At 48.7% G+C, this 23,015-nt stretch overlaps 1 protein-coding gene across 2 annotated transcripts; it reads right to left on the minus strand.

Annotated features, from left to right (window-relative positions):
- Positions 1–1,421: 1,421 nt before the first annotated feature.
- LOC115635674 (zinc finger protein RFP-like) lies at positions 1,422–21,425 on the minus strand. 2 transcript variants are annotated; one of them, XM_030534781.1, is made up of 7 exons: positions 20,561–21,425; positions 17,996–18,091; positions 17,172–17,402; positions 16,470–16,492; positions 8,204–8,319; positions 6,276–6,347; positions 1,422–3,893 (listed from the first exon to the last, which is right to left on the minus strand). In XM_030534781.1, exons 1-7 carry the CDS (start codon positions 20,975–20,977, stop codon positions 3,379–3,381), a joined length of 1,470 nt encoding a protein of 489 aa, XP_030390641.1. In that variant the 5' UTR covers positions 20,978–21,425; the 3' UTR covers positions 1,422–3,378. The 2 variants fall into 2 exon arrangements, with proteins under 2 accessions (XP_030390641.1, XP_030390642.1); XM_030534782.1 differs by having other exon boundaries at positions 6,288–6,347; positions 20,561–21,422.
- Between the last annotated feature and the right edge of the window lie 1,590 nt (positions 21,426–23,015).

A 23,015-nucleotide genomic window follows, 5' to 3' on the forward strand; every position in this document is an offset into this window, starting at 1 on the left:
GCAGGGGGATGAATGTCCACAGCTAGTGTTTGCTTGAGGAGAGAAGCAGCCCAGCGGGCGGGAGGTCCGTTTTGGAGCAGCTGATTATCTGGTCTGTGACGGAAAAAACAAAGAAGGCTGTCATAACATTTCTTCCCAGATCTGGACCTTAGCGTCCAAAATATGGGTGTTAGCATGAAAACCTCCAAGCTTAGTTACCAGTTTGGACCTGGTACGGCTGCCACCAGCTAGGAATTATACAGTGCCTAGCTCACTGTGGTCTCCCCAAAACCTTCCCTGGGGGACCCCCAGACTCAGATGCCTTGAGTCTTACAACAAAGGGAAATAACCCCCTCCCCTTGTTTCCTTGTTACTTCCTCCCAGGCTCCCCTCCCTGGACGACCCTAGGAGATTCCCTGCTTCCAGTCCTGGAAACACAAGTACCGAGAGAGCTAATCTCTCTTCCCCCCTCACCCAGAGGGTATGCAAAGTCAGGCTTAGTAAATCTAACACAAAGAGATTTTCCCCCTGACTTCTTCCTCCCACCAATTCCCTGGTGAGCTGCAGACTCAATTCCCTGGAGTCCCCACTAAAATAAAACTCCAACAGGTCTTAAAAAGAAAGCTTTATATAAAAAAGAATGAAAAAGACATTAAACATAGTCTCTGTATCCATGTAACAATATACAGGGTCAATTGCTTAAAAGAAAAATGAATAAACAGCCTTATCCAAAAGAATACACTCCAGCAACTACAGACATGTAACTACAAAAAAAACCAATATAAATCTATTGTCTTACTATCCTTGTACTTATAACTTGGAAACAGCAGATTAGAAAGGCAGGAGATAGAAAAATCACTCTCAGAGCGGAGAGGGCATAGACACAAGACAAAGAACAAAGAACTCACACCCAAAACTTCCCTCCACCCAGATTTGAAAAAGTCTTGTTTCCTGATTGGTCCTCTGGTCAGGTGTTTCAGGTTACTGTTGTTACCCCTTTACAGGTAAAAGAACGTTAACTCTTAGCTATCTGTTTATGACAAAGGCTATTTGCATTTAGTGAATGAGAGAGGGGTGGGGGAAGGGGTCAGAACTTGCAAGGCAGGGAGCTGACAGTGTCAGCTCCAAAAATCCACTCTCTCTGTCTCTCCCACGCTGTCACACTCCACCCCGCCCCACTCTTTTGAAAAGCACGTTGCAGCCACTTGAACACTGGGATAGCTGCCCATAATGCACCACTCCCAACACCGTTGCAAATGCTGCAAATGTGGCCACGCTGCAACGCTGGTAGCTGTCAGTGTGGCCACACTGCAGCACTTTCCCTACACAGCTGTAAAAAGACAGCTTTGACTCCCAGCACTGTACAGCTGCAAGTGTAGCCAAACCCTAAGTGATAAGAATATACCTAAATTGTTAAAGTATAGGCCTTTGCAGACAGGCCTGAATATCTATATCCTAACAATGGGCAAAGGTCTCAAAGCTGCTTTCCCCTTGTCCCGGGCCTTCCCCATCCTCTGACAGGGGTCACAGGACCTGTAATATTGTTGGACAATATCAAAGACTCCAGGCCAGTAAAAGTTCTGTAGCAGCCTCTGGATTCCCTGGTGTCCTGCGAGCAGGGACAATGGGGACTGCTCAGCACACAAAGCTGGACATGCTCAAGTTCACAGTTAGCAGCAATCTGCTCCTCTGCACAGGCTCTTTGCGGCTGGAGCTCCCTGCAAATGTTTCCCACCAACACATTTCCCTCCACAGGTCTAGATTCTGACTTGGGTTGTATCATTGCTCCTTTGACCTCAGCAATTAGCCAGTGTTTGGGGCCTTGCTAGATTATTCCACTGGGAGGAGAAACTGATTATAGGAGTCAGCTATTTCTTTGGTACAATCTTTATTATTCACAAACAATGTCCACACATTCCTGTGCCCTGAACAAACAGCAGCTGGCAGTTTCCTTACTAAAAAAATCCATGTGTTTCCAGGGAACCCTGTGCCTGAAGCAAGCTCTGTCTCGCAGTTTCCTGCTGGGATCACACGCATGACTGCTTCCCTTGGCTTTCTGTCTCTCACACACCAAGCTGCCAGCCAATCCCTTAGCCCCTGTGTTTTCAGCCAGCTCCAGGGAAACCCCTTAGGCCTGCTCTACACTTAACACTTAGATCAACCTAATGATGTCACTCAGGGCTGTGAAACATTGTGTGCCCTGAGTGCCACAGCTAGATGGACCTAATCGCTCATGCAGACAATGGAATTCCTCTGGTGACCTGGCGACAGCCTCTCAGAAAGGGGGATTAACTATAGTGATGGAAAAACCTTCTGTCAATGTAAGAAGCATCTACACTACGGCATGTCAAGGACACAGCTGTAGCGTTGTAGCTGTGCCACTCTAACCAATGTAGTGTAGACATACCCTTATTCATCCTGAGACCTGGTCCACCTCTAACCCTTAGGGTGACCTTGCTACATTGCTCAGAGCTGTGAAAAAATTCACATTATGTGTGATGCAGTTAGGTCAATCTAACCCCAGTGTAGATGCAGATAGGTCAAGAGAAGAATTCTTTGTTGCCCTAACTACTGCCTCTCCTAGAGGTGAATTAACTGCATTGATGGAAAAAAAACCAACCCTTCTATCGATGTAGAACGTGTATGCTAACCATTCATTTCTACTGGATATTGCGATGAATGCACACTCCCCAGTCCCTAGCTATCCCTCTGCTAGCAGCCCTGCCGGTGCAGTCTCCAGCATCTCCCCAAAACTCCCATTAGTTCTGTGACCCTGCCACTCCCACATCTGCCTGTCCCCAGCCTGACTTTTAATTCTGTCCCCCAGCCCCTCCTTCAGTTCTGACCCTGCAGCCCCCACATCTGCCCCTCAGGGCCCCTCTGCTCCTCCTGCAGCTCCAGGGGTTCTTCACCCCTTCTCCCTCAAACCCCTGGTGCTGCAGGGAGGTAGTGGGAAGGAGCCTCCAGGGGTCATAGAGCTGAGGCCAGATGGTTGGAAAGACAGGAATTCCTCACGTTATAGGGGCGAGGATGACTGTGGTGAGAAAAGCCCATTATTTCATTCCCTGTGGGCTGTTCCTCCCCCCGTCAACCCCGACATGTCTCAGTGGCACTGTCTGACCCAGCATCTCCAGAATCCTCCTGGCTCATAGAGGACAGTGGCAAACAGGCTGCACAATCCCTGGGGCAGTGATGAGGCTGGCTTCTCTCCCTCGCTGACTCAATGCTCTCTATGGTTTGATAGTCCAGAGGCTGCACAGAGTTACGACTGGAAGCAACCTCCAGGGTCTCAGAGACAGAATAGAAAGTCCACAGGGAGAGGTCACAGAGACTAGGGTGTGTGACGCTAGAGAGGCTGATATGTTCCACCCCCCCTCACCCCCCGCCCACCCCAGTGTCTCAGGGACACAGTCTGAGCCGGGATCTCCATTCCCCGCAGAGCCAGGGTCGGATTCTCTCCCTAGGGATGGAGCCCGGTGAGAAAGTGAAGATTGGGGCCTTGTCACCAGCATCAATAAATGTCACCTGCCCCCGGTCACAGTCCAGACAAACCTGGATCCTGCTGGGGACCCGGCGCCGGGGTAGGAGGGTCTCAGGGGAGGTGAGAGCCCGGAACTGCCCACCCCACCACTCCAGGGCCCAGATCCCCCCCTCAGGGCTACGGTTGATCTGTCCTTTCCTCCCCACAGACTCTCTGGCCACCCCCACAGCCCAGCCTTCCCCACTGCCAACCTCCACCTCCCAGCAATGTCTCCCCGAGATAAATCTCTCACAGCCCAGCACACAGGGCTCAAGGTCAAATCTCTCAGGGTTGTTGGGTAGTCTCTGCCGTCTGTCTGCCCATTTCACACTTTTCCGATCCTTAGATAGGATGAGTTGGGGATGAGCCGTGTCTGGATCCAGAGTCACATTTGCTGAAGAAAGAGAATCAGAGCATTAGGGGCAGAGTTCGGCCCTGCAGGAGGCTGGGACCATTTCTCACACTCCCCAGCAGCCCTGGTCTGGCTGGGACAGGCCTGGATCCCAGGGACCTGCTTCAGTCTTGGGCACCTGAGACTGAGCAGAGACGTCACTGCAGCTCCTCTTTCTTTGTATTGGGACCCACTTCACTAGTTTCTCATTTATTGAAAAGGCTTCAGCTCCCAGGTCCCCATCCTGGAGATGCTCCATTCCCAGCAGCACAGACACAGACAGGAAGGTGTCAGAAGCTTTTACTGAGGAGGGAGCAGAAGAGGCAGGTACCAGCTTTAAGCCCCAGAGGGAAGCTTCCTCCCCTAATGCAGCCTCCACTTCCAGGCCAGGGAACAGAGAAGAAGGTGCAGCATTGGGGAAAAGCTGCTTAATACCAGAGAGTAGGAAGTGGCATTAGGTGGGGTAGCCCCATCTCCAGCCCAGAGAGAAGGGAGGAGCTGCCAGCATCAGAGGGAGAGCATCTCCCTATTCAGGAAGCAGGAAGCAGCTCCAGTGGGAGAGCCCAGCCCTGCCCATAGGAAAGGAGGGATGTTGGAGAAGAGTGATGGGGAGACCCCCTGCACTGGGTTAAAGCAGAGGAATGTGTCAGCCCTCAGGGCAGAGAGCTCTGCTTGGGTGCTGCTCAGTGAGAGTGTTTCTGTTCATCAGCCTGGGCATGACCTCAGCACTACAGTTGGTGTCAGGATTTTGTGTGTGACATCATCTTGGTATCTCCCCAGAAGTTCCTGAAGCTTAGTAGAATTTGGGTGGGGGAGCACAAGGTCCCGCAGCCTGTGGCCTCGCCCCCTCCATGGCCTCACCCTACACCTCCTCTTCCCACTGAGGTCCCACCCCCTGACCAGGCTGGGAGCCTTGGCCACTGTGGAGCACCCCTGATCCTCCACCTGCCCTGGGCTAAGGTCAAGGGGGCCCGAGAGCAGTCCCCAGTACATATCCTTGCTCCCCAGAGTGCGCCACCCAGGGCAGGTGGAGGGTCCAGGGCTCCCCAGTGCGGCCCGGGCTCCCTAGGTGACAGCCTAGCTCTAGCTTGTGGCCTGGCCAGGGGGCAGGACCTTTGGGGAAGAGGAGCAGGGGTGAAGCCACTGAGAGGAACCAGGACCAGGAAGAGGCTGGCACCGCGGGCAGGGGCTGTGCTTCATGAGGGAAAGCTGATCAGCTGCCATGCCACAAAGCACAGAACCTGCCTGCGAAGCTCCAGGCCTGCCCAAGGCTTGCAGTTTGGGGGGCAACATGGTCCCCTGCCCCCAGAGGCAGATTTACCATTAAACACACCCTGCGGTGGCACAGGACCTCCAATAACAGGGGGTTCCCCAAAATGCAGTAGCACAGCAGGGCTCAGACAGGTAGGCTGCCTGCAGGCTGTGGCTGGTGGCCCCACGCCGCTCCCAGAAGTGGCCGGCAGCTGGCATATCTCTGCATGCCCCTGGCCGGGGGGGAAGACAAGTGGCTCCTCGTGCTTCCTGACCCGCTGCCCTCCTCCCCCAAGGGGCACGCAGAGCCATGCCATCAGCAGCGAGCAGGGCTAAGGCGGCTCCCTGCCTGCTCTGCCTCACTCCCTCCGTGCCATTTCCAGAAGTGGCTGGCATGTACCTGCGCCCCCTGGGGGGAGGGTGGATGTATCCGCGCATTGCCCCTGCCCCCAGCACCGATTCCGCAGCTCCCATTGAAGCCTCCCAAGGAGCCGCTGCCAGAGGGGTGTGCTGGTCACTTTTGGCGCCGCGCTGCCTGAGGTAAACGCTGCGCCCCTGTCACACACCCCAACACCCTGGCCCAGCCCAGAGCCCACACCCAAACTTCTTCCCAGAACCTGCACCCCTTCCTACACACACATACACTCCCCAACCCCTGCCCCAATCCAGAGCCCGCACCCAACACTCAAACTCCCTCCCAGAACCTGACCTCCACACCCCCTCCTGCACCCCAAACCTCTGCCCCAATCAAGGTACCTCACTTTATTTTCATTTACTTCCTATTACTTATAATAAAGGAGGAGGAGGAAGAAAAACAAAGAATGAAAAATGTAGGGGAGATAAGAGCGAATGTTCTTTTTCTTGGCTGGGTCCCGAGAGGGGTGGGGGGCGAAAATGAAGCTGTGCACAGGGCCCTCACTAATCCGCCACTGCTTACCCCAAAATATGCCCATGTTAAAAAGTAGGGGGGCCTGGCCCCCTGGTTCCAGTGTCCCTGGATTTTTTTACAGTTTAATGTGTTATTTTTAGGGATCTGTGTGTCATGGTTGCTTTCGGTTTGGTTAGTAACTTTAGCTACAATCTCATGAAGATGTTTTCACTGGAATTTTCTCATAATTTAAAGACAATCTCCACCTGCAAACTCACCCTGTCTGTGTGCTCCTAGGGATTCCCCTCTTTTTGTCTCTAGTGCAGACGGCAGAGTGTCTGGAGAGGGAAAGGATAAGAGAGGTGAGATTTCAGGCTTTCATATTGATAACAGCATCACCACTCCGAACTATTGGAACTGTGTTTTCATCATGACAGAGAAAAAGACTAAGATACACTCAGGTATTTCATATAAAAAGGTCTGAAACCTTCTATGTCCTCTCACTTTCAGGCTCTGTCCCAGCAATGGAACCAACAGCCATGAAGCCTTACAAACATCCCAGGACACACAATCTGCCAGTGAGATTTATTTTTCCCCTCATCAACTCCCTCCCACCCCCCGACCCTTCTGATTCCAGTTGGTTTGTCTCATTCACTTGATGCCTTTTGTCATAACCTAGACCTAGGTCATGCAATAACTTTGGCATGAAAGTAACTTTACCCACTTGGGTCCCTTTGACAATAATGGGATATTGAGAGTGTGTGAAATTGTGGCTCTAATTGTGAGCTGTTGTGTCTGTTTACTCAGTGTCTCTATAGGCAGCAGCACGGTGGGGCCATCATCCTCCACAGGCAGAAATAGGAATAATAATAAAATCATTTTATCCATGTGGAAATCGAGGTAGGGGGAAGGTTGGCTCAATGGACCAGATTCACTCCTGTACCGGCAAAAGGAGAGGAGGAGGGGCCCTTTGTGACTCTGCTGTTCAGTGGCTGCAGGGGCTGGTGCAAACCTTGGCAAGGCTGAGGAAGTTCTGAAGCCAGCCAGAGTTACATCCCTATGACAATGGATCCCATGTGTCGGGGATTGTGCATTTGCACTGACTGACTTGGCTTTGGCCTGGTGAACAGTTTGCTGGACATAAGGGAAATGTTGCCTTAAGTGACCTTGTTATTAAGTGATGTGTCCATAATTTGCTCTGTGGGACAAAGAGATGCTTGGATCATACCATGTGTTTAAAGACAACAGACACCCAGAATGTGCTGCCAAGGAGCAGTTAGCAAAGTCCCCAACCCTTATGCAGAGAAAAGAGAACAGTGACATGAAAATAGCTTGGACAGGAAAAGTCCCATCAGTCAAAAAGTTCATGCATGTGTAGTGTATGAGTTATACAAGATACTTTCTATTAATAACACACAAAGGTGATTGGAAAAGAACTAATAAATATATAATCTGGATGTGTATAATATGTAAGATATTGTAAAGGGTAGATGGAGCTTCATAGGAGAAATGTATCATGAGCTGCCTATGCCCCAGGAGAAGGTAACTGGGCAGCATTTCTTTCAGTATGTCTGTCATTTCTTACTTTAATACTAATTGTAATGGCAAGACATGCTTTTGGAACAAATAAGGGGTTGAACTAATCAATCTGAGTGACTTGGACCCCAAGTGTATGGCATTCTCCCTCAACAATTAAATAGATGCATAATCTAGTTATGAATCAATTGTCTAGCTTCATTCGCCTCCAACAGTCTAAGGCCTGGTCCACACTACACAGTTAAATCGATTTAAACAGCGTTAAATCGATTTAATGCTGTACCCTTCCACACTACAAGGCACTTTAAATCGATTTTAAGGGTTCTTAAAATCAATTTCTGTACTCCTCCCCAACGAGAGGAGTAACCCTAAAATTGATATTACTATATCGATTTAGGGTTAGTGTGGACGGAAATCGAAGTTATTGGTCTCATTCTTTTACTGTGGCTACCCAGAGTGCACCACTCTGGAAATCGATGGTAGCCTAAGACCATGGACGCACACCATCAAATTAATGTGCCCTAGTGTGGACGCGTAAAATCGATTTTATAATATCAGTTTTATAAAACCAGTTTTAGTAATTTCGATTTTATGCTGTAGTGTAGACGTAGCCTAAGACGCTTATCCCACTTTCCCCTCCTAGATCCCTTCTAGGTACCTTTGAACTTCCTCAGTGCCTCCACTAGCCCAATAGTTTTCTGGGAGAAACAACTGATTTGCTCTTCCAGTTCAGGAGAAATCTCCTCTGGCTGCTGGAACTTCCCCTTCTCCCACCTGTAGAAAAACAAACAAACAATTTAATGTGATTATATTCCATTTACTGACTCATTATAAGTTCTTGCTGATGAGTTGTCGCTCTAATGGGACTGGAGTTAGAATTCCTTTACTTCTGCCAGCCTCAGAGAAGGTGCAACATTCCCTTCCAAGGAACCAAGGAGAGACCAGTTCTGGGGATAAAGGGAATTGAGTCCCCATGGGCAATTCACTGCATGGCCTCCATGCTCTGATGGACAACAGGTTCCCAGGGGAAGTGCTGTAGAAATCTGCCCACAAGGAACTAGACTGAGACACCAACTGCCGCTTCCCCAGGTTGGGAGACTCTTGAGCACTGCTGCCCTATACTGAATGGTAAATAGGGCCCCAGCAGTGACAGGCCAATATTCCATCCCCACAATCCTGAGGCAGCCAGTCCCCACAGGGATGTGACATCTCTAGGGAATACTTTAGGTTAGTCTTCCCCACTGAATGGATAATTCCAGAGTCTTCTGAGTAAGGGTTGAGAACCTCAGGATGAAGTTGATCTCAGAGAGATTTGTATCCAACATGTGACCTTCGCCACACATTTTGTTGTAGAGCCATGGGGAGATGTGGTGCTAACTGTGATGGGGTCACCAGGGTGCAGCCTGGGACTGTGGGACTGCTGCACCCCCTTAACTCTCTCCAGCCTGGGCTGTCTCTCACAATGCCTTGCTAGTGAAAAGCAGCAAGCCCCTTATTACTCAGCACAACAGCATGTTGAGCCCCACACCCAGCTATACTGCATGAATGATCCCAGAGCCACCCATGAATCACACAGAGAAAGGCACTAGCCAAATCCTGCCCCACAGCTCCCAGTACTGTACCACATTTAATATACCATCTAATTTTTAATTGGTTCACCACTTCCTCAATGGCAAGAGTATATACACCAGCCTTTGCAAAACCTGAGCAGATTTACGACACACTTCATAACAAACTCCCTGGTAAAGATAACCAGTAAAAGAAGTTTATTGACTAAAAAAGATAGATCTAAAGTCATTGTTATATACATGCAGATAAGGGTAGCATAAAATCCCTCCTGTGTAGCTATACTGAATCTTTACCTGTAAGAGGTTGAAAAGCTCAAATAACCTGGTCGGCACCTGACCAGAAGGATCAATGGGGAAAGAAGATACTTTCAAATCTGGGGTGGGGGGAGGTTTTGTTTGTGCTTTCTTTGTTTGTTCCCTCTCTGGACGGAGAGAGAGACCAGGCAGGAACAACATCTCCTGAAAACATACCTGAAATGATTTATCTAAAACTACAAAAACTGAAAGTAAGGCAAGGAAATGCATTAGATTATCTTTTTGTTGTAGCTTGTGAATTTCCCCTATGCTAAGAGGTAGTTTTATTCCTGTTTTTTGTAACTGTAAAACTGAGTCCAGAGGGGAATCCTCTGTGTTTTAAATCTTTTTATTACCCTGTAAAGTTACCTTCCATCCTGATTTTGCAGGTGTGATTCTTGTACTATTTCTTTACTATTTCTTTTAAGAACCTGATTGATTTTAGTGTCCTAAAGATAAAGGGTCTGGTTTGTACTTACATTAAAGGCAACTGGTTGGTATATTATTCTCAAGCTTCCCCAGGAAAGGAGGTGAAGGGGCTTGGGGGGATATTTTGCTGGGACCAGGTTCCAAGTGACCCTTCCCTGAATTTTTGTTTAAATCACTTGGTGGTGGCAGCAATACTGTCCAAAGACAAGGAATTCGTGCTTTGGGGAAATTTTTAACCTAAGATAGTAGAATATAAGCTTAGGGGGTCTTTCATGTGGGTCCCCACATCTGTACCCCAGAGTTCAGAGTGGGGAGGGAACCCTGACAGTGATAGACCAAAAGAAAATATAAGCACACAGTCTAAACTCTCAACTGTATTAGACTGGGCAACATCTAGATTAAACAGTTTTTCTCACCCCATTGAATATTGAAGTTCACAGTACGCAGATTTCACCCTTAAAATCTTGGCCAGTCTCCTCTGTTGGAGTCTGTTACGAAGGAGTTAAAATTTAGCCAGCAGAAAAGACAGAAACTGCTAAAAAGCAAGGACATAGTTTTTGTTAATACATAATAACTTAGTTTAGCTTATTGGTAAGAAGGAACAAAGCTTGTGCCCATGGAAAGGCACAGTTATATGAGGAAAGCAGGATCAGGCCCAGATAAGCAAGCAGGAATATTTTAGTAGCACAAACGGCACTGACAATTGTAAACAACTGATAAGCTTATATGGTCAATGCCTGCCCAGTAACTTAGTTTTTAGAACAAAATAAACCCTCCCTATCCCGGCGGGGAGGCATAGCTTAGTGGTTTGAGCATTGGGCTGCTAAACCAGGGTTGTGAACTCACTTCTTGAGGGGGCCATTTAGGGATCTGGGGTAAAGATCTGTCTGGGGACTGGTCCTGCTTGAGCAGGGGGTTGGACTAGATGACCTCCTGAGGTCCATTCCAACCCAGATATTCTATGATTCACAGCCCATTGGATATCTGTAAGAACTTATCCCTACCCCACCTCCTTCCCCTACAAGGTAGTCATAAATGTTTGATGTAATTAGGATGACCTGTATATGTATGTACTGTTCTTATTTTTAATCTTTGTTGAGAGGTAATGATAAAAATAATTTGATATACCTATCTCATAGAACTGGAAGGGACCTCAAAAAGTTGTGATGGTTGGTTTTTTTTGGTTTTTTTTTTGTGACTTTTAACAATGTTTGTCTTTTGTCTCTGTATGTGTGAATAAATTGATAAAATAATGTATATAATTGACCACTATGGCACCATATTTTTGAAGCTGCTTGTGAGTCTTTCTGGTACCATAAATAAACCCCCTTCAGTATTGTCTGTGCTTGCGTGATTCTTGGAAAAAATCATCTTTTTGCCTAACAGTTTTGGCTCAGCGAGCAGGGTGTGATCAGGAATCCTCAGAGAGTCTCTCACAATCAGGGATAGAGGTACGTACCTTTCTACTTATCACCTCTAGCACACACCTTGTTTTGGGACTCCACAAAACACCCCTGCACACCCCCTTTTTAATACGAACCGCATGTAGGATGCACAGGCAAGAGGACTGAACGGGACTATATTTGTGGCCAAAGTTGTTGAGGTGCAGGGATCGCTGGAAGCGAAGGCTGCAGTGTCAGGTGCATGTGCTGCAGTGAACTGAGTACAAGGGTGTGCTCAGTCAGTCTGCCCTGAAGAGCCGCTTACGTGGGTTTCAGGAAGGTGGAATACAATGTCTTATGAATTGCTCCAAAATGCATCAGATATCCTCACTGGGAGCGGAGGGGGGGACTCATTGGCATGCCCCAGGGTGCGCCATTGATACCCTCTACAGAAGGCAGACTCATTGACTGGCGGGGAACATCAGTGATGCCCTCCACAGGAGGAAGACTCATTGGTTTTATGAAAAGGAAACATGAAAAGCGATGGCAAAAGATGGATGGAATGAGGGTATGAGTACAATAAATAGTGTGTTGTGATGGTCTGGTCAGACAAAAGGAAGATTAGAGAAGGGAATTGTAACAATGCATTGTGAATATAAAAGGAAATTACAAAAGTTGAAAATACTCCAAAAGGCTCTTACATCAGAGCTAAATCAAAAGGAAGATTGCAGCCACAAGCTGAGCAAGCTTAAAGCAAAACACAAGGCTCTAAAAGCAAAGCTAAAACAAAACAACTCTCTGCACGTCATATTGTTGCTAGCCTACAACAAAGGGGTAATTTTACTAACCCTGACTCAAGCAGCCATACTGATAAAGACCAAAACTAAATTAATTAAAAACACCTTAAAAAAAAATTCAAAATTGGAACCTGGCACACACAGGGGAAAAAATATCAACATAATTGGCTCCCTCCTCCGCCCCCTTTTAACCCAAAATTAAGTGCCAGTGCTCCCTTGGCCCCTCTCCAAGCAACCACTCAGTGGTTAGAGACAGGTGAAAGCAAAGTAAGTACACTCCTCTCAGCACAAAGGAAATGAGGGCTTACTAAAAAAAATCTCCCCGATTAAAAGCCCAAAAGCCCAAATTTAATATTCTTAAAAAAAAACCAAAAAAGCAAAAAAACCCAAAACCAGATGGTTACCACCTATACATTACATCCCAGGAATCTTTGTATCTTAACAAAAGCTAAATGCCCCAACCTATCATGGGCCAAGATCCCTACAAAAGGGTACCAAAACAGCGTTTGGGCCTTGGTTAAATTTAAATCTAAAAATAATACGACCTTTGCCTGTGCTGAGTTTAAGAAAGCCGTCCAAAAAGCTCTGGGCAATGGAGCCGGTAATTGGGGACTGATCATGGGCTGCGTGCAAGGCAAGGATGTGCCGACCCCTCAGTACTGTGAGAGAAAGTGGGAGATGTATTCCAGCAATGCAGGCATTGCAGACCCCCCAAAAAAGGGATCAGGCATTTTTAAAGATGTTAAAGGAAGGTTTTGACTCCCACCTGCAAACAGCCCTTAATTTGGGAGTGAACCCAGGCTCTGATTAGAAATCCATCTGTATGTAGGCCTCTAAATGCAAAGCCAAACAAGCTAAAAAAAAATAAGGAGCAAGGCTACTCGCATTGCTGTGGTAACAGCAAAAAATAATGTAGCCTGCTATAATTGTGGGCGTCTCGGGCATACCCAGAAAAACTGCAAAAACCCCAAAGCCTAGTCAGGGACAGAATCACGGCCAGTTAAATCCCTGCAATATTTCATTGCCTTTTTGACCTGGTCCTGGTCCTGTCCCCATTGCCCCTCCACCTCCCAGTGTTTTGTGTGTGGGGAAACCGAACATTGGGCAGCCAGTATCCAAGCCAAATAACCCTGGGTAACTAACAACAGCCCTACCCAGTGTCTCAACTGACTGCCAACCTTTACTCATACCTGAGTAAAAAGAAAATGGCCAGGCTTTTAAATTCTATAACCCGCTAAAATCCAGCATCCCCCACCCCCTTGCCTGTCAGTATTGCTAATGCAAATATAAATCTCTCAAAGCCACATTTACAAGCATAAATAAGGGGCCGGCCATACACAATTCTTGTAAACACGAAAGTATCTATTTCCATTACTGACCACCTCCTCCCCACTACTAAACAATATATTACTATTTCAGGGGTAGAAGCTGCACAACTCACGGCTTATAAAAGCTATTCTGTTCTTGTAAAATCTAATCTATTCTTCTAAACTCAGTCTTTTTTTTAAATGACTAATAGTAGCCTCTCTACTTCCTCCAAACTCACCCTTCACCTTCAATTTCCTTCTTGTGTATCTTTCTGTCATTTCTTCTCATGTGTTTCCTTCTTCTTTCCATTTCAAGTCTATTAAATATGTGGCTAATAATATAGTGTACAAAGTAGGGCTGTCTAAAACCGAACACCATCCTCTGACAATGCTACACTGATGACAACTTTGAACTGTTGCACAAAAACAAACAGTTACATCGTGTGCTCCTGTTCTACTCTTTGCCCTTGTCCTCTTCTGTTGTTGTAAATGTCCTTCCTCTTGCAGATGATGAAGTTGCTGTACGTGGTGTTTCATCACCACTGCATTTTATTACATGTACAAATCATTACAGTGCCAGGCAAACACTTCCATGTGTCTGAAAATTACTAACTCATTTACCCTAAGTAATGTGCACCTCCCTGGCCGTATGTTCACTAAAATAACAACAGCTCCTCGGTGGTATAACAACCTATACCTAGGCAACATACTGGTTCAACTAGCCAAAAAGCTACTACTCAAAGTGGTCCTGGCTGCTGTGTCTGCGTTTATCACCATTCATAACCACATGACCAAAGATTACATTCAAGTCCAGCTCTCCAATCAAACCATCACTCAACTGAAAAATCCTGTTCGTAATATATCTTACAGCCCCATCTCCTGGTAAACAATTGTCCAAATAACAGCTGCTGTCGCTTCTATATTTGTGTTACTAACCTCTCTTTTCATGTGTGGGTCCTTTAGACACATGCTTCAAAACCTTACTATGTTTCCTACCTTTATCCCCTTCCTCCAATTCCCCTCTCCCTCTCCCCTCCCACCTTCCTCAGGCAACCCTAAAACAAATCATGTATATCAAACTATTTAAAGTATTGACTTTATCTCACTTAAAAGTTTGATTTGTCAAAAGGAGGGAATTGTCAGGAAGGAGTTAAAATTCAGCCAGCAGAAAAGACAAACTGCTAAAAAGCAAGGACATAATTTCTGTCAATATATAATAACTTAGTTCAGCTTATCAGTAAGAAGGAACAAAGCTTGTGCCCATGGAAAGGGAGAGTTCCACAAGGAAAGTAGGATCGGGCCCAGACAAGCAAGCAGGAATATTTCAGTAGCACAAATGGCACTAACAATTGTACACAACTGATAAGCTTATATGGTCAATGCCAGCCCAGTAACTTAGTTCTTAGTACAAAATAAATCCTCCCATCACAGCTCACTGGATATCTGTAAGCACTCATCCCTACCCTCCCCACAGCCTGCCTCCTTCCCCTGCAAAGTAGTCATAAATGTTTGATGTAATTAGGATGACCTCTATATGTACGTACTCTTCTTATTTTTATCTTTGTTCAGGGTTCTCTCTTGACTTGTAACAATGTCTGTCTCTGTATGTACAAATAAATGCAAATATATTGATTTAAAAAAAATGTATCTAATTGACCACTACGGCACCGTATTTTCAAAGCTGCTTGTCAGTCTTCCCGGTACCGTAAATAACCCCTTCAGTATTGTCTGTGCTTGCCTGATTCTTAAAAAAATAAAATAAAATAAACTTTTTGCCTAATAAGTCTTAAGTCTTCTCAGTTGCTTCCAGCATCAGTGGGGGCAGGAGAAAGGCCAAGCATGCCCCCCCCCCCGTGTTCTGTTTTATACCCTTAGCCCATGTACTTGGAGAACACAAGTCCAGGCATGTCTCTGGTGGGCATTGCTGAGTCCCCAGGCAAGATTGAGCTGTTGAGCTGCTGTGGCCTTATGCAGGTGAGTCACTGCATTGTAGCTCCCTTGCTGGACAATGGCTTGTGTTGTCTGTTCAGTACACACCCAGGTGTTGGTTACCTCCCTTGTCATTCTATCTGGACAGCTAGTATCTGGGTGCCTCTAGTGGTGAGCTGGAGCCGGTTCCCACCGGTACTGATTGCTAAAATTAGACCTCTGTGGAGAACCAATTGTTAAAGGGCCAGGGAGTGCGCAAAGAACTCCGGTCCGCAGGCCAGACCATCCTATTGCTCCTAGGATTCCCAGCTGGAGAGGCTGAGGCTCCCCCAGCCCCTCCCCTGCTTCCCCCCAGCTACAGCCTGGCCAGCCACAGGCACCAGCTGAGCAGCTCAGCTGAGCTCAGGAGTCATCCTGCTGCCGCTTTTTGAGCAGCCCGGCAAGGTGTGTGTGTGGGTGGGGCTGCTGCAAGCTCCAGGGCTGGCCAGAGGGGAGGGGGCAAGTGGGGCAATTGACCCAGGCCCTGCAGGAGCCCCAGCACCACAAGGATGTCTCCCTCGGGACCTCTCCCACGGGCCCTCTCCCATTTCCTCCAACCAGCAGAGCTGCAGCAGCGTGGCCAGCAGCTGGGCAGCTCAGCTGAGCTCTGGGCTGTCGGCAAGGTAAGGGGGGGGGTGCGAGCTCTGGAGCCGAAGGGGGGGCACCAGTGGGGCAATTTCCCCTGGGTCCCCAGCCCCATGAGGATGTCTCCCTCAGCCCCTCCCCCGCTCAGGGGAGGCTGCGAGCTCCAGGGCTGGGGTAATTTGCCCCAGGCCCTGCACGGGCCCCCGGCCCCACGAGTATGTCTCCCCCTGCCCTGGCCCCTCCCTTAAATCAGAACTTTTTATAGGGAACCGGTTGTTAAGATTTTGGCAGCTCATCACTGGGCGCCTCCCAACCCCACAGCATATTTTAGTGACAACCATACAACACATTTTCATAACTTCATATGTACTGATGATATACACAATTAGATGGAACAATGGGTTTCAGCAGATCATACCCTTTCCTGTGACACCTCACCTGGCGCTTTACATGCCATATCACAATTATATGTAAATGAGGATTCTGGGGGTTACAGAGTGCTCCTCCCAAGGTATAGAAAGTCACACTAACATCACCACCAAGCTCTTTCCCAGCACTGTGAAGTGTGAGGCGGAGTGAGAGAGAGACACATACCTGCTCAAGGTGTTTCTGACATCCTAGAGGAGAGAGAGAGAGAATCTCAGTACCAGCTGACATACACACACAGGGGATCTCAGGGAAGGGATTTTGCAAATATGCGGAAGAGGGGCCCTGCCCTGGCCCCACGGCCATGGATTCTGTGAGCTAATTGGGCTTTTCCATCTCTAATATCTGTGTCTGTAACTCAGCAAAGAACAATAGTCACTCACATGTCAGCAATGCACATGCTGAGTTACACTGAGATCTCTAACTGTGGGACCTCAGTGCTTATGATTCAGGAGCTCTCCCTTCCCCGTGTGGGGATCTGGAATGTTTCTAACCACAAGCACCGACTTTCAATTGTCCCTGGGGGTGCTGAACCCCAGGCCCTGCCCCGACTCCACCCCTTCCCCCAATGCCATATCCCTACCTCGCCTCTTCCTGCCCCCACACCACCCCCACCCTGCCTCTTCCTGCCCCCTCCCCCAAGCACACCCCATTCCTGATCCTCCCCCTCCCTCCCACAGTGTGCAGGAGGTGCTGGGAGAGAAGGGGAGGAGTTGATCTGCTGGGCTGCTGGCATGAAGGAGGCACTGTGGGGAGAGGGCGGGGAGCTGGCTGCCAGTGGGTGCTAAGCATTTGCTAATTTTTTTCCATGGGTGCTCCAGCCCTGAGGTACCCACGAAGTCAGCATCTCTGTTTTTCACTCAGTCTCACCCGCAGGAATTCACTTGCTGGCTTTTGACACTTTCTCTCCATCTCACCGATCAGCTCACTAAGATGGGAAATCTCCTCTGAGAGTTTACTGGAATTTTCATTTTGTATCCTCTCAGTCTCCTGGTCCAGATTCTCCAGCTGGGCCAGCAGGAGTCGCTCTTGTTCCTTCAAGAACTGCCGCAGTTGCTGAAATTGAGACACAATCTTCTGCCTCTCAATTTGTGTTTGTTTCTGTATAAAAATAGGGAAAGGGCTGGTCAGGGACATGGATGGAGCCCAGGGTACTTTCATGGAGTGCTGAGTGTGCAGGAGGGAGAACTTTGTTGAAAATCCTCAGATTTCTGACATTTGACTCTACCCTATGGATACTAGGGAGAGGATTCTCTCACACCTTCCCCCTTTGGCCTCTGCATCTCTGAAAGGGATGTTTCCATCTCTGTCATAGTCAGATTATTATGTTATTCATGGTCTCTGGAAACTCAGATTCAGAGCATCAGGTGGCAAGACTCAGCACTACACTGATAAAGATGCCAGGGGAGTTAAAAGAAACAAACATGTTAACAATGCGAGCAACGACCAGACACAGCAGACAGCACTTCACTGGTGACATTCAGTTCACTTGGGGGGATTTCTGTGAAAGCCACAAGGGATAGACATTAACTGAAATGAAAGCTAAGGGCTTGTCAACACATGAATCTAACCCAGCAATCCATGATTATAGAGAAACACACACAGCCGCACGTTCACCAAGGCCACAGAGGAATCTGCCTACAAACAGACCTCCCACTGCCAGTCCCTGCTGGTTAATAACAACAGGCACCTACCAGATACTCCTGCCTTTTCCCCTCTCCAGTCACTTTAAATCCCAGCAGCTTTTCTCTCTCTTCCCTCAGAGTCTTCAAATGGGTCTGGATTCTTTCCTGAAGAAACAGAAATGATTTGGGAGGATTTATTTGAAGGGTTGAGAAGGGTGTAGAGCTGAGTGTTTTTCAATCCAAACCCCCAGATTTGTTGGTTCTAATCACTTTGTGACATCAGGACCACCAAGGAGATGAAACCTTATTAATGGAGACTGGGAGTGTGTCATATTCAGACTTGTTAGCAATTCAGGTTAAATTTATTTTTTTTAAATTGGAGAGAGATCTCAATTATAACCAAGCTCTATCAGTATTTATGAACTGATTAGTAGTATAGTGCATAACAGGACTCTGGAGTCACATGGGGGTGAATCAATAAACCTGTGTTCAAGAAGGTTTAATGAACAAAGTGATACAAATTCCAAAAGGCACCAGGGTATAAATATGGTCTTGGATTTCAACCCTGAAGCCCTGGGGATGGCACCAGTTGGACAGAGCTGGTCTAAACCCCAGGGCACACCCCATGAGACACTGGGAGTCCATTTGTCTGGTTTGAAGCTGTGCAGTTCCAGTGTTGTAGAGCACTGTTCCTGCCCAGTATGCACTTAGCACTCAACATGGCTTTGTCCGGTGAAAATGAAAGAGAGAAGGAAACAGAGCTGGATTTACAGCTTGCCTGCCCCTGGCAGGGTCCGCACACTGCCCTCGGTGGCTGAGCAGTTGAAGGGTCCTCGGATCCAAGCTCCCTCCTCCTGCCTGCGGGGACTCAGAGCTCCAGGTCCCCTGCTGCCCGCAGTGGCTGGGAGCTGTGGAGTACTCCCACCGCCCACAGTGGCTCAGAGGTCCTAACCCCTGCAGGAAGTAGGGGTACCATCACTTTTAACATTTAGGCACCCCACTGCCCAATGCCCCTTGCACAGCCCCCCAAAAATTCCCATTGCGGCACACAGATCCACCCCAGTGCCCAGCACCCCCCACCCCTTCACTGCCCAGAGCGCCCCCACAAACCATCCCAGACACTCACTGTCCCGTGCCCTGCCCCTGCTTACCGGCCCTGCTGGGAGGTGACTGTGTCTGCCCGGCTGAGCGAGGAGCCCTCCAGCAGGGCTGCGTGGGGCCGTCTCCCGCTCAGCTGGCCCTGCCCCCTGCTGGGACCCGGGAACAGGGACATTTGAAGTTTTAGGCACCCCTACACACATGCCTACTGTGCTAATGGGAAATCCGGCCCCAGGAGGAGACTGAGGATGCATGAAGGACACCAGTGGGGCGGCACCTCCATGCAGAATGACAAAGGCTGGGTGGGTCCATGCAGGCAAGTGTGGGGATGTCCCATATTCTGGGGATGTATCTGTGGCCACCCTAATTAGAAATGCAGATTTGTGTAAAGAACAGCTGGGGATTGCCCTAGCGCTGTCCTAAACCTTTTCAGAGGCAACGCCCTCTGGGTAGGTACCTCACTGCCCCATTCCCTGGTAAAGATCCCAGAAGCAGTAGATTCTGGGAGATTTCAAAAGGCTGCCTGGTGAGGCTAATGGAACCACTTTGGCTGGTCCTTGCCCACATACACACTAGTACAGTTCAGATTGACACAGGTCAGCACCACCCAGGAATTATTTGCTACATCCAGTCTAATCCCTCTGGTATTTGGCACAGTCCTGCACTGTCTGGAGCCCTTTTGTGGGTGGACTCAAGGTGTTTGGGGTCCACCCAGTGATCTCTCTCTAGTGCAGGCAGGCACTGGATTTTAACCCCCGATGGAGCAACAAAGGAATTCAGAATCCCAGTGAGAAACCTCATATCCCTATTGGGCCTGGGACATTTATCGAGGAGTCTTTCCCTCCTAATGGACAAACTTCTTCAAGGGGGGCTGACACTGAGGTGGCAGCATGGCCTAGTGGTTTGAGCCTAGACTGAGACAGGGGAGAGCTGGGTTCTATGTCAAGTTCAGTCACTAACATGCTGGGTGACCCTGGGCAACTCACTGCCCCTCTCTGTGCCTCAGTTTCCCTCACCATCCTTTGTTTGTCTTGCTTATTTAGACTGTAAACTGCTCAGGGCATGGATAGTCCCTCACTGTGTTTTGTGCAGGGTCCAGATCTCATTTCTGGTCTATTAGGGCTACTGTGATGCAAATAAAGATAATAATAATAAATTCTATTAACAAATCTGTAACAACAGCTTGTACCTTCCCTTTTCCAGTGTGAAGGTAACACACCCACATAGATTGGCCTGTAGCTCTTGTGATTAAACCTTACTGATCAATTAGCAGCTACAATTAATGGTGCAAGATCGTTTTGAAAAGGATTGAGAATCTTAGAGAAAAGTTTTCCACATCTGATATCTTTAAAGACTTCATTCTTTGCCTTTCCTGTCACACTAGCAGATCATTTACTTATTATAACATCACCCATACAATGAAGGCTTTACAGAGCTGAATGATGCATCACACCTGTGACAGGTAACTTTCAGTGAAATTAGCCTGTAATTAAAATCCAAAGTTATTACTCATTAAACTTCACAGCAATACACTACCTTGTACTCCTGGGCAGCCTCCTCTATGGGAACCACCGTGTGAGCACGGTGAGCCCGGGATCTGTCGCACACCACACAGATGGGGGTTTGATCCTCTTCACAAAACAGTTTCAGAGCTTCCTGGTGTCTATCACACCCTCCATCCTCTCCTGCTCCTTTTGCTGCCTGTAAACTCAGCCGTTTGGCTATTTCTAGGACATTTGCCAGCTGCCTGTTGGGCCTGAAGTTTCTGTGCCGCACAGTTTCTCTGCACTGAGGGCAGGAGGCGGCTGTATCGGATCTCTCCCAGCACTGGGCGATGCAGGCTCGGCAGAAATTGTGCCCACACTCCAGAGTGACAGGTTCTGTGAAATACTCCAGACAGATGGGACAAGTAGCTTCATCCTGGAGACTTTCCACATGGTTCTCTGCAGCCATGGCTCCCTCTGGGGAGAGTAAGTTTCAATTTCCTGAGTTCACATTATGCCCCGCCTGCAGCAGCAAGGGCGTGTTTCCCTTCCTGGAACAGACTCACTCTGTTTGCTGAATTGGAAAGAGCCAACATTACTGCCCTGGAGGCTTTGGTGAAAAATGTACCCCCACTAGGGCTCTGGTCCTGCAATCATCTCCTGTGTTGGTGGGGAGGGTCACTTGGGTTTCAGATCGACATCAGAATCCATCCCCCTGTCCTGATGAGCTTGCAGAACTGTGTGTCTAAGGAGCAGGGCCGCCGGGGGGCGGGGGGGCAAGAGGGGCAATTTGCTCCGGGCTCCACAGGGGCCCCCAAGAGAGTTTTTCGGGCCCCTGGAGCGGGGTCCTTCACTCACTCCGGGGGTCCCGGAAAACTTGCGGGACCAGGTCCCGGAGCTTCTTCCGCTCCCGGTCTTTGCTGGCGGGGGGGGGATCCTTCTGCTCCGGGGCATAAGGACCCCCCCGCCAGCGAATTACCGCCAAAGCGGGACCTGCCGCCGAAGTGCAACCCGGTCTTCGGCGGTTATTCGGCGGCAGGGGGCCCTTCCGTTCCGGGACCAGCTGCTGAAGTGCCCCGAAGACCCGCGGCGGGTCCCGCTTCGGCGGTAATTCGCCGGCGGGGGGCCCCCGCCACGGGTCTTCGGGGCACTTCGGCAGCTGGTCCTGGAATGGAAGGGCCCCCCGCCGCCGAACAGGACCGGCTCTAGACATTTCGCCATGCGAGGGGCGCCCTGCCGCTTGCCGGTCCCCCGGCTCTGGTGGACCTCCCGCAGGCGTGCCTGCGGATGCTCCACCGGAGCCGCGGGACCAGCGGACCCTCCGCAGGTCCAGCGGAGCCGCCTGCCACCGACGGCCCCAGCCCCCGAAATCCTCTGGGCGGCCCTGCTAAGGAGTAATAGTTAGGCTTGGGCAGAATTCATTTTCTTTAATATAGAATTTTGACAGAGAAAATTAATATTTATTTTAAAGGTTTTTTTATATTTATCTGTTTAAACGTTCACAGTGCACAGTTTTTATCAATTTAAATGTTCACAGTTGTGAGAATTTATGGGGGGGGGTCAGACAATATTTTGGTCACACAATAATTATTTAATGGCAGTAGATACTGAGATTCAAAAAGTTAAAACTTTGTAACTATTAAACACAAATTGTCAGCATCACATTTCAAAATATACTAAGTAAACATCCTTAAATCAAATTCGATTAAGTTCTCATGCCGCATTTTTCTTACTGTGGCTATTTGTAAATGTAAGTTATGATCAGTGGAAATGCTGCAGCCTTCCCTGTCAAAGCCTGATTTCTGAGAGAAGACCCCGCCTGCCTGTAATTGCTCTTGTCCGTACTGCTTTCCTCATTTGGAGGGAGGTCCTGACTAATCCGGCTCTGCCACTTTAAGGGTAAGAGCCTGGGAAGTAGTACAGGAAGTTCACTGAACTCTGCTTGGTGAGGAAAACAAAGACATGGTTTGGAGACAGGGAGGAAGGAGGCAAAGGCAGGAAGGCAAATACATGGCTGGGGATGTCAGAAGCAGAAGGATCCAGCATTTCTAAGGATTTATGTCACTGAAGCAGAAAGCTCTGCAGTAAGGAATATTCAGGAAGGTTGATTCAGCAAAGCACTTATCTGTCCAGCCACTGCAGCTCAGCAGAGGCTGGAGGAGGAGCATCTCACTCTCCTGGGCGGCAGCAGTTCTGGAGCTGGGCTGCCCAAGAGGCTTGTGCAGAGGTCCCCAACGTGGTGCCTGTGGGTGCCATGGCACCCGCCAGGGCGTCTAAGTGCCGCTGCGTACTGGCTGGCAAATGAGCATCCGCCGAAATACAGCTGACAAGCTGCATTATCCAGAGGCGTCGCTGCCGAAATGCCGCTGATATTTCAGCGGCGACGCCTCTGGATGACACAGCTTGTCAGCGACATTTTGGCAGCAATGCCTATTGACGTGGCTGCTTGGCGGCGGAATTTCGATGGATGCTTATCTGCCGCCACTGTCCTCCGTGGCTTGTCGTCT

Source organism: Gopherus evgoodei, chromosome 15, assembly GCF_007399415.2.
Source record: "Gopherus evgoodei ecotype Sinaloan lineage chromosome 15, rGopEvg1_v1.p, whole genome shotgun sequence".
In the NCBI taxonomy this organism is placed as follows: Eukaryota; Metazoa; Chordata; order Testudines; family Testudinidae; genus Gopherus; species Gopherus evgoodei.